This window comes from Rhipicephalus microplus, chromosome 7 (assembly GCF_043290135.1).
Source record: "Rhipicephalus microplus isolate Deutch F79 chromosome 7, USDA_Rmic, whole genome shotgun sequence".
In the NCBI taxonomy this organism is placed as follows: domain Eukaryota; kingdom Metazoa; phylum Arthropoda; class Arachnida; order Ixodida; family Ixodidae; genus Rhipicephalus; species Rhipicephalus microplus.
Window position 1 is genome coordinate 48,101,276 of NC_134706.1, and position 14,042 is coordinate 48,115,317.

A 14,042-nucleotide genomic window follows, 5' to 3' on the forward strand; every position below is an offset into this window, starting at 1 on the left:
TGCTGCGTTCATGGACGTCGGGCTTGGCGTAGTGCAGTTGATTGAGCCGTGGTTCCAGCCTAAAATCGACGGAGCCTATGCGCCGTGCCTCTTGCTTCGTCGCGCGCCTCCAGGACGTCGTCTCCAGGACGCTCACGGAATGGGCCTAAGAGCTTGTACACGCGTTACCCGCACAGCCGCAGCGCACGTGGCGAAACGCCTGCTGCACCCAAGCGGAGGGTAAAAGAGCGTCGCCAATTGGCTTACTTTTCCTCCGCTTGCGTGCGGCAAGGGTCCCGGCACGTGCCTTGCGGCTGTGCGGGTAGCGCGCGTAAAGGCCATTTGTGCCGTTCCACGTGCTACCCGCACAGCCGCAACGCATGTGCCGGGACCCTTGCGCACGCAAGCGGGGGACAAATAAGCCAATTGGCAACGCTCTTTCACCCTACCCTTGGGTGTGGCAGCTGTGCCGGCACGTGCGTTGCGGCTCTGCAGCTAGCGCATGAAACGGCCCTTAGGACGCGTTCACACTGAGCATTCCGGCCGCCGAAAGTGCTCCAGATCCGGTTCGGCGGCGGCGAGATCCGCTGAAAGGGCTCTCTCCGCGCCGATCACTCTCAGACCGATTTTTGCGGCGTCTTCCGCCGCATCGGCCACCACGGACCAATAGGAGCGCTAGCCAAGGAATTTTGAAAAATGGCGGCCAAGCCCTACTCACTTGTTATGCCGCAGTGCACGTAACTGAATGTTGAAACCAACGGGAGTTTAAACTACCATGTGCTTACTTCACCTCCGTATTTCGTGAAAGAGGTGACCGAGCTTGCTGTTGGCGTGACCGAGCTTGTTGCGGTCTTGCAGAGCAAAACGAACCCACCAACGCCGCTGGCATCGGTAGTTTTTCTGCTCTTCGTGCATTACAAGACAGCCACTTGCCAGCAATGTAAGCAGTACTGTCTTTTCTTGCTTCCTGCGTACGAGAATCGTCGAAGTATACACCACCGGATAGTGTAGTGGCGTTTGCGAGCCGCGACAACAACCGGGTGACAGCGCATCCATCCCACGTTCGCCCCGCAGTAGATGGCATATTCGGCGGCGCGGGGCGCGTCCACTGCGAACGACGCTGCGTTTCGGCAGCAGGGGAATTTCGGTCGCTGTAGAAAGCGGATGTTTCAGTGTAAACTAGGCTTTAGCGAGGCAGTCGTGCTACGCTTCGTATGCTGCGGTTGAGGTGAAGTGGGCTGCACTAACTTTTTCGCGCCAGTCACGCTATGGGACTGGTGCGCTGCACTTTTCCCTGAACAAGTGGCGCCATTCCGTGGTGCGGTGTACTGCTAATCAGTCGCGACTGCGAGTGGCTGCGTAGGCGGGGAATTTGCTGTTCGAAGGGATCAAGCAAATTTGCGCTCACACAGGAGTGATGTGTTTACGGCTGTGATAACACTAGCTGCCGGTAAGCAAGCTGCCAGTCAACTGTCCCCCCCCCCCCCCCCCCGAAAAAAAATTGTACGGACTTGCGTAGAAGGCTTACGAGTACGAGCGATTAGAGCGTTGGATAAGGGTGGCACACTGTGCGAGATAAGCCGACGCTTTTCAATTTCTTAGCGCTTACTATTGCGAATTCATGTCGATCAGCGCCGCCAGTTGGGGCCGCGCGCGTGAATCCGCCGTGACATTGCCCAAGTGCCGCAGCGCTACCATACCAGCTGTCGAGGCCTACACTCACAATGTTCTCGTTTCTATTGTAAACTGTGTACATATACGCAGTATAGTCTTAGCTAGTTATTATTGAAGAGTAAGCGATACAACGGGTGTGTGTCGTCAGCCGCCGCTGCATGCTGAACGAGCTGCCCGAGCAGAGGCTCAACGCTGCCGAAGCAGCAGGATTCGCCTTAACTTATCGCGAAATGGAAACACCCAAGCAGCAGCGCTCCCAATTCGCACCAGGTAGCATGGTAATCGTGGGTGATTTTTTTTTGTCGCTCCCTCGTTCTTTCGCAGGCAGGGCTGGCAGATGTGTTGTTGAACCCGCTCTTCGACACGTACCGCCATGGCACCGAGATGGTGCAGACGAACGTCGTCGATCCCTTGAACTACCTCTACTCGCATATGACCGCCGACAACGCGGCTGGAATCGTACAGGTGAGCCGCATGTATACTGCAGTGCAGTCAAGCCACACTGTGACATTTTTCAAGCGAAGCCGGTCAACAAATCGTTCCTTGTCCTACGCTCAGCCGGCTTGGTTAGGCTAGTCAACGAGTGCCACAGCCGAGCAGATTGCTATATCTTTCGTGATGATCGACCCCTCGCACACCAATGTCTTCACAGACTCGTGCTGCCATTGGCGTTTATGAAATCAGGAATATTGCTTGGGAAGCAGCCCATATTTAACAAACACACAACTACACTGGCTGCACTACCTCTCTTGGTTCCCTGCCCACATAGACAAAGACGTCCACTGACGGCAACCCAAGCTCGACGAAATGGCTCACGATCAAGCGCGAGAACTGACCCGCCGCGACGATTAATGATCTTAGAAAGATCCGGGCCCGGACGTGGAGTTTAATCACCCCTTAACTGACCTTCCTCGAGCCCCGCCGCGTTGGTCTAGGGGCTAAGGTACTCGGCTGCTGACCCGCAGGTCTCGGGCTCTAATCCCAGCTGCAGCGGCTGCATTTCCGATGGATGCAGAAATGTTGTAAGCCCATGTGCTCAGATTTGGGTGCACGTTAAAGAACCCCAGGTGGTCGAAATTTCCGGAGCCCTCCACTACGGCGTCTCTCAGAATCATATGGTGGTTTTGGGACGTTAAACCCCACGTATTAATACCCTTTATCACATACAAAGGTCAAACGCGTGCAAGAGGTAGCCTTTCGAATGCTACAAACGAGGTCGTACCCCTCACGGGGCCGACTCAGCTGTTACAACTCGGACATAAATCCACAATGCCCAGACTGCACAGACGAGTACTGTTCACTTGCGCACATGCGCGTTACCTCAGGAACCTCTCACCAGTGAATCCGACTGGGAAGAGGAACTCAGCTGCTCCCAGCTCTAACACCAGCTAAAGGCAGGGCCCAACAACTGGCGGAACGCCACCACGTTTTCGCCCCGACTTGGGCGTCGCCAACAGTAGCGGCAGCTATAGGGTGTCCTTCGTGGACCCTCTGGTTGCTTGAAGTCCTCAGGACCTCTTAATAAAGTTCTTGACTTACTGACTAAACGGTATGAGACACAGAAATCGGGTGAATCCCACTAATCACCACTGGTCCACTAACGATGAATCCCAGGAACAAATAGCTGCCAAGTGACGGAGGCAAGCCGAATGGCCCCAAGCTTGCACTGAGGTGCGGAAAGCTCGATACGTAGCGAAGTTGGTCGGTCTCACGCACCGTAACAGCGAAATACGACCCGGCTTCCGCCAAAATCGAGCAACAGTTCTCGCCAAGTCAACGGAATAGTTCAGAAGCGTCACGCCAAAGTTAAAGCCATGGAAGTTCATCCGTGCTACAGTCCCGTTCTGCGTGGCAATAATATCGGGGTATTACGTCCCAAAACCACGTGATCACGACGGACGACGTAGTGGAGGGATTCGGAAGTTCCGACCATCTGCCGGTGTTCTTTAACGTGCACTGACGTCACACAGTATATACGATCCATATCGTTTCCAGCGAAATGCGTGCGCCGCGGCCGCGATCGAACCGCATAGACAGGCGCGTCAGTAGCCGAGCAGCTATACGCCACCACGGTGAACCCAAGTCGTGCCGACACACATCAATAATTAAACAAGAACATACGAGACCAATAAGTTTTGCTGCGTACTGTGTCAATCAAGGTTTGCGTGGCACATCACAAGCTTTTCCAGAGGATCGTGTAATGAGTTACACATTTAGGTGGCGGTGTTGTCAAACGCGAAGAATCCGGGGCTGGCGGTGGCTCTCGAGGTTGCACCGGTAATGTGCGTGTTTGTGTGCGCCGCTTCTTCAATATTAGATGCCCTCTCAATCGTTGAAAATGCTGTAGGCTGGTGTGCTCACATTTAGCTGAACCCGAGGTGGTCAAAATTTCCGGAACCCTCCACTATACGGCGTCTCTCATAATCATTAATAGTTTTGGGACGTTAAACCCCACAAATGAAGCAATCAATCAATATCTATCGTTGGCTTGACGGTGATCAGCCGTTTTAGGATACGACAGTATCTTCTTTTTTCGAGATTATCTTGGTGATGTCTATTTGCGTTGCCATGTCGTTTGTTTTTTCTGGAGTATAAACGCATAAGTGGCTTTGTTGCCGGTAGCCCATGAAGCGTTGCGCTGATGAAAACTATTGACTGTCCTATGGCTGGCATGGAGGGACAGTTTGGAGGGAGCATAGCGCAATGCGAAAGAAAGGAGGAAAGGTAGAAATAACATGTAATGATTATCGTTTGACGGTCCCAAGGCCGCGATATTGTTATGAGAGACGCCATAGTGGAGGGCTCAGGAAATTCCGTCCTCCTGGGGTTCTTTGAACTTTACCTGAATTTAAGTACACGGTCATGTAGTGTTTACGCGTCCATCGAAAACACGGCCTTCGAGGCCGAAATTTGATTACACAGCCTGCGAGCCAGCTATCCAACCAGCTGTCTAACACTTTACCCACTAGAGCACCATGGCGGAACAGACAGACACAGACAGACAAGATAAAATAGATAATACGGGTTAGAAAGACAAACAGACGGATGGACAGACAGACGGATGGACGGACATGTAGTGAGTCAGGTACGCACAAACAGAGCTTTGCCTGTCTCCATTTTCCCGATATCAGAATGGCTCCTTATAGTTACTTGTTCATCACTTGTCTATCGCGGTTATATCCTTTGTTGGGGCGCGGCATTGTGAGGGTTACACTCTGCGCGTCCCCATTCTTCGCAGACGCACGTCGTTGACCCGATGAACCAGGCGTACAAGCACATGTCGCACAATGCCACTGACCTGGTGCATCGTCACGTGGTGACGTCGGTGAAGCAAGCCCCTGCCTACGTACAGGTGTGCCTCATATCCGTGAACGTTAGCCCAGCTAACCCGGCACGTCAGACATGACACGCGCTTATAGAACAGAAATCTGACCTAGTTGGCAATATTCGTTAGAATGGTTTGCATCTGGTATAGTTGGTTGTCCATAATATCGCATGTCATTTCAGCCAAATTTACACGTACGCACGAAGGATAGGATATGGATAAGATATGTGGGGTTGAACGTCCCAAAACCACCATATCATTATGAGAGACGCCGTATAGTGGAGGGCTACGGAAATTTTGACCACATGGGGTTCTTTAACGTGCACCCAAATCTGCGCACACGGGCCTACAACATTTCCGCCTCCATCGGAAATGCAGCCGCCGCAGCCGGGATTCGAACCCGCGACCTGCGGGTCAGCAGCCGAGTACCTTAGCCACTAGACCACCGCTTCGGTGCCGTACACACGAAGGAAAGCAACACGTGGACAGTGCTGACACTGTGTTTTATTGAAACCCTCCGCACAAGATATGGGTGCTGCAATCTACTGTTAAAAACATGTGTTGAAAGATCATATAGACTAAACATGATCAATATGAGTGAGGCACTTGTCATGAAGATAGTTAATTTCTGTCCGCCGAAGGTAGTCATTTTTGCCGTGAAGTAGTAAATTACATGACAAGTGCCCAACTTTTCTTGATCTTTCTTAGTCTATGTAATCTTTGTCCGCATGTTTTTAACTGTAGATGGCTGCCCCTGTTTCTTCTGCAGAGTGTTTCGATAAAACACCAGTTGTTAGTGTCAACACTCCGCTCGTGTTTATTTCCTTCGTGCGAACGTTTACATTACAAACGCCCTTCTTCGCGAAAACGCTTGTGATGTCCCGACTTCCTTGTCATGTCCGTGTTTATAAGCCCTGTCTTTTTCGGAATGATATGTCTCGTATGTATGTTTCTTTTTTTTTAGCGCAGCCATGACGCATGAGCGTTCCGCCTATTGCAGTCTTTTTTTTTTGCACTTTCATGAGATATAAGAACAGCCGATTTTAGTGACGTATAGTTGTCCGTCGCCTTCGGTGTTTCATGCACAATGATATTGCTAATTCCATGCGATAACTGCCAATAAAGCTCGAAACTTTGGAATGGGGACGTTACCGCGAAAGAATGAAGTTGTTCTACTTGATTTATAATGACAAGCTAGCAATTCGGAAAACCAATTGCATTGAACCACTTTTGCGCCGTGAAACACGCTGCTCCCACCCTAAAAGCATTGGTGAGCTCCTCTTTCATACTAACATATATAGGTACACTTTTTTTTCCCCTGCTCAACAAACGAGTAGAACAAATTTCACCCAGAGGCCCTGGAAAGTGCTCGACCTGAAATCATTTCTCTGTGCGTTACCTGCTGCATCTTGCCAATAGCTACACTCCCATTTCTTTTATAGTGCCACTCTTTTTGTGCCCATCGTTAGTCAAAATGTGTGTCTCACCAATTTGCCGCACTTGCAACTAACATGTCGGGATGTACTTTTTGCATTGTTACCGATTATACTTGTACTTGACCTTCTTTCTTTATTTTATCTTTTTTTTGTGCACAGCACGATCTGCCGAGCACTACTTTCGCGCAGTTTTTGATATTGCTCTGTATGGCACGACATTTGTGGCCTGAATTTTCTGTTTTTCTTTCTATGTGAATGATTGATTGATATGTGGGGTTTAACGTCCCAAAACCACTATATGATTATGAGAGACGCCGTAGTGGAGGGCTCCGGAAATTTAGACCACCTGGGGTTCTTTAACGTGCACCCAAATCTGAGCACACGGGCCTACAACATTTCCGCCTCCATCGGAAATGCAGCCGCCGCAGCCGGGATTTGTACCCGCGCCCTGCGGGTCAGCAGCCGAGTACCTTAGTCACTAGACCACCGCGGTGGGGCTTTTCTATGTGAATCAACGCGTTCGTTTTCTTTTTCTGCACAATATTTGTATTGCTGTAAATCTACTGAATACTTTTTTCTACTACCTGCATATTGCTGTGTTGATTGTACCGCCTACTCCTGTCCGAAGGCTGGAATTCAGACTGGCAATGTTCTCCTAAATAAATAAATAAATTTCAAGGCAGTTTATTAGTGATGATGATGATGATTTGTGGGGTTTAACGTCCCAAAACCACCACATGATTATGAGAGACGCCGTAGTGGAGGGCTCCGGAAATTTAGACCACCTGGGGTTCTTTAACGTGCACCCAAATCTGAGTACACGGGCCTACAACATAGTTTATTAGCGATGCCAGGTAGTAGGCAGGCAGCCGATACGCACACCAATGCTCGAGCAGACCAGCGTCTACAGCTCGTGCACACGCTAGCGCTTCGCACTCAGAGAGAGATGGTCCCACTAGTCAGTGCATTGCCAATTCTCCACTACAAAATAAATAAATAAATAAATATTCATTAATTTCACAGAAATAATAATGAATAAAATAACCTTTCAAATTATGGTGTATTACATAACATACGCTCATTTTCGTAAGCAACCCCACTTAAATCATCGCTTGTCATTTCATAGTATCATTCCGTTTCTTGTAAATATTGTGTTGGTGTGTTATATTAAGCAATTTTTTAAATAGCCGTGCTTGAGGCTTATTGCCTTATTTCACTCATCGCTTCTTTTCTAGTTGTATATTTTGACTGTTTAATGAGCGTACGTACCTATTCTCGAGCATTCTTCCCACCCTTCTATGGTCTTTCAAAGGAAAGATTGCAGTGTTCATAAATCAAAATAGCAAATGAGAATAGTCGAAAGCGAGCGGGAATGCGACTCAGACCCTCTGCGTGGTATAGTCGACTTGGTCTGCCACAGGGAGTCGCGGCTGCGGGAAATTCCCTGGCAGAATATTCTGCGCAAACGTGGTAGAAGGGTAAAGTATAACAGCCAGGTGCCACACAACGCGTATTGCAGTACAAGTGGGTGGTTTAAAGTTTCCCGCCCGCTCCAAAGGGCTCGGCGGTAATGCTTCATTGTCACGAGCCACAGCCCTAAAAAGGGGCATTTATTACCTTTGCAGATGCGTAGCGGGTACCTGCCTTCTCTGAAGAATGGCGAATAGTGGTAAAGTCGGTATACACCCCCAACTTGAGAGAGCTAGGGATAAAGAGAAATAAACTCCATTGTGGGGCCAGGCACGCGTTCTTTTCTCCCAGAGAATAGTTTATGATATATGATGTAGTGGGTACCTTGAAACCATGCTTGCTGTTGTGGCCTCCGGAAAGCTTACAATGATCTACGGTGTAGTAAGTACCTTGAAACTGTGCTTACTGTAGTCGCCATAAGGAAGTTTACAAGGACTTTTGGGGTAGTACCTTCAAACCATGCTTGATGTTGTCACCCCTGGAAAGTTTGCAATGATTTACGGGGTAGTAACTACCTTAAAACCGTGATCGCTGTAGTCGCCCCAAGGTAGTTCACAATGATATTTGATGTAGTAAGTACCTTCAAACCGTGCCTGCGGTAGTCGCCACAAGGTACTTTACAATTATTTTTGGTGTAGTAAGAACCTTGAAACCATGCTTGATGTAGTCACCCCAAGGTAGCTTACAGTGATCTTCAGTGTAGTAAGTACCTTCAAACCGTGCTTGCTGTTGTCGCCTCTGGAAAGTTTACAATGATTTATGGTGTAGTACCTTGAAACCATGCTCACTGCAGTCGCCCCAAGAAAGTTTACAGCGGGCTCCAGAGAGGCCGCTCCTGCAGGTTTCCCTGGGACTGCACTACATATACCGCTCAGGTCTGCCCTTTAAGGTTTAAATTTGATTTCTTAACATGATAGCGTTAAAAAGCTCGGGTTGCAGAAAATCCACCGCCGGCGTTGGCCCCGTTAATTGTGAGCGAAAAATCGTCTGTGCGTCTGTGACCGAAAAATCAAGTTACCGAGATAGCCGCGGGAGGCCGCTACTTGTCCACGCGTGCGGGCACTGTGGAATAGGGCACTGTGGAATTACAATAGGTATGATGTTGTGAGAGGAATACGGAAAGGGGTCATGGTTCCTGGGCTGACGTTCGGCAATGCGGTCTTGTGCATGAGATCTGAAGTTCAAGCAAGATTAGAAATTAAGCAACGCGGAATAGGTAGGCTTGCTTTAGGAGCTCACGGGAATATACCAAATCAGGGAGTACAAGGTGATATTGGATGGACATCATTTGAGGGCAGGGAAGCTAGCAGCAAGATAAAATTTGAGAAGCGATTGAGAGAAATGAAGGAGGAGCGTTGGGCTAGGAAGGTTTTCAGCTACTTGTACATGAAGAATGTCGATACAAAATGGAGGAAGCGAACCAGGAAGTTGACTGGTAAATACTTAGAAAACAGCAGGTGGCCAAACCAAAAAGAACTATCGGTTAAGAAGAAAGTGAAGGAAACGGAGACTGACATGTGGAAAATGGGCATGATTAAGAAGTCCGCACTAGAGAACTATCGAACTTTTAAGCAGGAAATCGCCAAGGAAAGGATCTATGATAATACTCGGGGCAGTTCTCTACTGTTTGAGGCAAGGACGGGAGTACTGCGAACCAAGACATATCGGGCGAAATACGAAGGGGTAGACACAGTATTCAGTGCGTGTGGAGAGGAAGAAGAAACTGCCGAACACTTGATAATGTTCTGTAAAGGGCTTCACCCTATAGTTCAGGATGATGGCGCAGAGTTTTTCAAAGCACTGGGGTTTAGGGACCGGGAGGGCAAAATAAACTTTAAGCGGGTAGACTTAACTAGAAGGAGGTTATCTGATTGGTGGCTAAAGTCAAGGCACGAGTGAAAATTAAACTGTTCACTGCAAAGTACGAATCCTCAAACTCACTTTTTAAGGAAAAAAAATAAATATAGTTTTTGGTTCATTAGGTATTACGGCTTGGTGGCGCTAGCCACTGCCCGATCTAAAGGGTACAGCCATATCCATCCATCCATCCATCCATCCATGCGCGCGCGATCACAATGAAAATGCCGCACATTTCAAGAGAAAAAAAAGTGCTCAAGGTCACGAGGCACGGTAGTTTCTTCGCCTTGCCATGCCACCCCTCCCTGCTTAGCTTCCAGCGCTTTGATCGGGAGGAGAAAACAGATAATGCGATCGCAGCATGCGACAAACCTTTGTAACTCCACTTGCACCCCGGACTGATTCTAAAAATTTTTGCGGCGTTTAATTCTTGAGGCAATAAGCTCCATGGTTACTTGAAAAAGTGTTTCAGGGCCCTTCTAACGCATTTTGTTCGACAGGTGTCATGATGAATACGAGCCCATTCGGCGATAATAGTGCGCGCTGGTCCAATCTGCTGTGTGCGTGTTTGTGTGGGTGCGTGTGTATGTAACAAAACATATGAATAAGTATGCACTTAGTGGTTGAAGGGTGCACTAGGAGCTGGAGTTTGCTATCGCGTTCAACTCTTAAAGGCGAAACTTAAGGCTTCCCCAATTTTTTCGCAACTGCATCGAGGCTCCTTCATTGTTCAAAATTAAATCGGCTCTTTTTCAGACAGAAAGTGTCTTTCATACATGAGTGAGATCTGCCTAACGGGTCCCTAGCACCCGAATGCACATTCAGAATATGGGCGAACAGAAATAACAGTATAGATCGTTCATACAAGGTGAACAAAATGCACAGTTTTACAGTTTTACAATAGTAAAGAAAAGTCGTGAAACAACAAATATTAAAACGTAAAGAACATTTAGCTACTGCGTTCACAACTTGTTACTATTGTGAACAGGAAAGAAGGCAAGTTCCAGCTTTTTTTTTTTTTTTTAGAGTACGGGGACAGTCATTTATACATAATTTCTATAGTCTGTGTATACGTCTGCTGAGAAGATTTGGAATTAAGTAGGCTAGCATTTGGGTGCCTCAGGTGGTTTGCACAAGTGGAATTCTCTAATAGTCGTGCCTGAATTTATAGGGCGCTTTGCTACTAGATTGCAGTTCAACATATTTAGAAGGATTATTGTTACTGTTTTTGGACAGAGCACCGTGGTACATCCGATCATGAACGCGTACGATGAGAACGTGGCCAAGCCAACCGCCAAAGCTGCCGGCAGCTTCACGAACTTCCTCAAGAAGTACGGCCTCTGGCAAGAAGACGACCAAGGTGCGATTTGTCAATGGAGCAGATGAGAATTATATTCGCACGTCAAAAACAGAACACTTCTGCGCATGATGAAAAACACTGTTACAGCTTTTAGACTGACATAAAGTGAAGAGCTTCCGATATATATATATATATATATATATATATATATATATATATATATATATATATATATATACACGATATGTTGTGCGAAATTGGGCTTGTATGAAGTTAATATACCAACAAACAAGCGTGAACATTCACAGCATAGCAAAACACTGAAAGCAGTTGACGTACTTAAATATCACAGTGTAAATATTTAAATACGTCAAACAGAAGTCCACACATAACTCAGCTAATGTTGGCCACATATTACTGACATTTACAAGAACGTTGACTTTCATAGGGATATGAAAAACACGAAGAAAACTAAGATAGCGATGAATGCATTCTAGCTGTCCTCTATATGCGCCTGTGTCGCAGTTCTTCAGCTTTCCTCTGGGTAACACAGTCAGCTGTGGCCTACCGGCATAGTTTAAGCTCACTTACACCCTGAAGAAAAGGGACGAGCTTCAATGAGACTTCGAGCTCCGTCGACTCGTGCAAAAGCGAACTTGTTTCTTCGTCTCAAGGGAGATACTACTTTTCATACATCCGACAGAGCCTCGCAAACTTGGTTATAAGTGATAGCGGGTGATCAGCCGGACACAATTGGATAGCAAAGATTCAAGCACGTGGCACTATGTCAGCTGTAAAGCTGTAGCTATAGTTACGACGCATATTCTTTAATTGCACTTCTCGTGTGTACAATGAGGGAAACGCAGCATCGTGCGCTTTTCGGATCAGTTATTTTTTTTAATACATTACCTTGTAAAAATTGTTTATCGGAATGAACGGGAATTCAAATTCACACAACGAAAATCATTACGCACGCGCGGCAGTGCCCTAATAAGTAGGGCACTCGGCTGCTGACCCGCAAGTCGCGGGGTCGAATGCCGGCTCCGACTGCCGCATTATCGATGTAGGCGAAAATGCTTCAGGCCCGTGTGCTTAGACTTAGGTGCAGTACCCCAGGTCGTTGAAATTTTCGGAGCCATTCACAACGGCGTCTCTCAGTCATATAATGTTTGTGGGACGTTAAACCCCAACAATTAATATTATTATTATTATAAAGTGGCCGCGCTAAGGGCACGCTCACCTGTCGTTCATTCGGGGGCTGGTACAATTTTTTCGGGACTTTTTCCGGGAGTATTTGAGCAATGAATTGCGATGCATCAACAGCGAGAGTTGTCAAACATCGCCGCGCACTGGCACATAGTGAGCGAGCACTACGAAATGCACGAACTGAGATGACCAGTGCACGATTCGTGATCGCCAAACAGGATATTTATCTCGTAGCTGATTTCACAGCCGTCGGCGCCAGCAAGATGAAGGAAAGCGCGCATCTGGCTGGCGATGGGTTTGCTTCCAGCTGAGAGGGGCTTGAAGACACTTCGAAACGTAGAAAAATTCATACTTTAAGTCTTATACTAGATGGTAGATGCCGCCAGAGTTTTTTTTTTAATTACCTCTGGAAGTCACGCGAGTTTCTTTCACTAAAGTGCCCATAGTGGAGTAGACTAACTCATGTGTCATCTGTAATGCCACGAGCGTTAGTGATACTTTTGTTTTTCCTTCAAGCTTCATGGCTCGAACACTTTTGATCTTCCGAATATTCGGAAGAAACTACAGTAAGGAAGTTTTCTGTTTGTTTCTTACTTGAAGTTGTGCTGGATGCACATATGCGAGAGCGTAAGTTTACAGAGGAGAAGGGCCAATTCACTGTCGGGATATGTGATGAAAATGCTTTGTTGTGAGTGGTTGAGATTGTTGCGCCACCAAACGGAGCCGATCCCAACCACGTGCTTCATTCTCAGTGGCCTCTGGGATCCACTTCGTCTGCGCAACTACACACAATGTGAACCGAAGAAAACATCATGTCGCACGAACACCGACGTGCGAGAAATAACAGACACCCCAGTCAAGCGTTAGGGTAGTCTCCAACGCGTCAGTACAGTGTGACGTAGTAACATATATCATAATCGTCATTATCATCATCATCATAGGAAGCAATCGCGCTGTGAGGTGCATCGTCTTTGTCAAAGCCCATGTCAAGGGGCGAAAAATCTGCACTTACGGCTAGCACGTTTCTGAGTGCTGTGAGATACTTTAGGGCACATGTACGGCATTCCTCTATAGGTTAATGTTTCAGGTGCTGCTGGGCCTCCTATAGGGCGCGTTAAGCTCGCTGGGACACTTCTGGCCGCACTGGTCGGCTAGCATTATAATTTATATGAGTATTGAATGCTTACGTGTTCTTTGTCTTTGCGCTTCACGTCCCTAAAGGCCTTGTAAACAATATGCAAGGTACTTTATCGTAATACACAAAACGAGCACTATTGCTCGACTATCTGTGGACATAGCCATATACCGGGTTGACCCGTGAACGGTGTGAAGTTAGCTTCCAACAGCGAAAAACCAGGTGAAATAACCCATGATCATGTTTTGATCGCGGTGTCGTTGTCATCGTTTTTGTAGGCTCGGTACTTGGCTCGTACTCATCTAGTATGTGTTAACGCAATTGAAAAAAAAATGCTTTCCTTTTTTATTTATATTTTAGATGCTCGTAAAGGTAGAGAACACAAAGGCGAAGAACATAAGGGTGGACATGAAGGAGCACATAAAGACGAGCACAAGGGTGAAGACAACAAGGGAGGTGACCCCAAGGGCGAGGAGCACAAAGCAGGTGATTACAAAGGCGGCGAGCAAAAAGGAGGTGAACACAAGGGCGCAGAGCACAAGGGCGAGGAGCACAAGGCAGGTGACCTCAAAGGCGGTGAACGCAAAGGAGGTAAGCACAAGGGTGGTGAACCGAAGTGATCAAAAACAGGTGTCAGTCAAAGAGCCAATTAACGACCGC

The 14,042-nt window shown here is 47.6% G+C and overlaps 1 protein-coding gene across 5 annotated transcripts in view; it reads left to right on the top strand.

Annotated features, from left to right (window-relative positions):
- The first annotated feature begins 1,690 nt into the window (after nucleotides 1–1,690).
- The window catches only part of LOC142767445 (uncharacterized), a 51,258-nt gene continuing 38,906 nt past the window's right edge, over nucleotides 1,691–14,042 (top strand). Inside the window, exons 1-4 of one of the 5 annotated variants that reach the window (XM_075869118.1) lie at nucleotides 1,799–1,923; nucleotides 1,978–2,118; nucleotides 4,892–5,005; nucleotides 13,743–13,973. In XM_075869118.1, the coding sequence (XP_075725233.1) occupies nucleotides 2,038–2,118; nucleotides 4,892–5,005; nucleotides 13,743–13,973 (426 nt within the window). In that variant the 5' untranslated portion in view covers nucleotides 1,799–1,923; nucleotides 1,978–2,037. Of the gene's footprint in view, nucleotides 1,924–1,977; nucleotides 2,119–4,891; nucleotides 5,006–10,977; nucleotides 11,102–13,742; nucleotides 13,974–14,042 lie in introns of those variants that run through there. The other 4 variants (XM_075869117.1, XM_075869116.1, XM_075869120.1 and 1 more) reach the window with 4 other exon arrangements.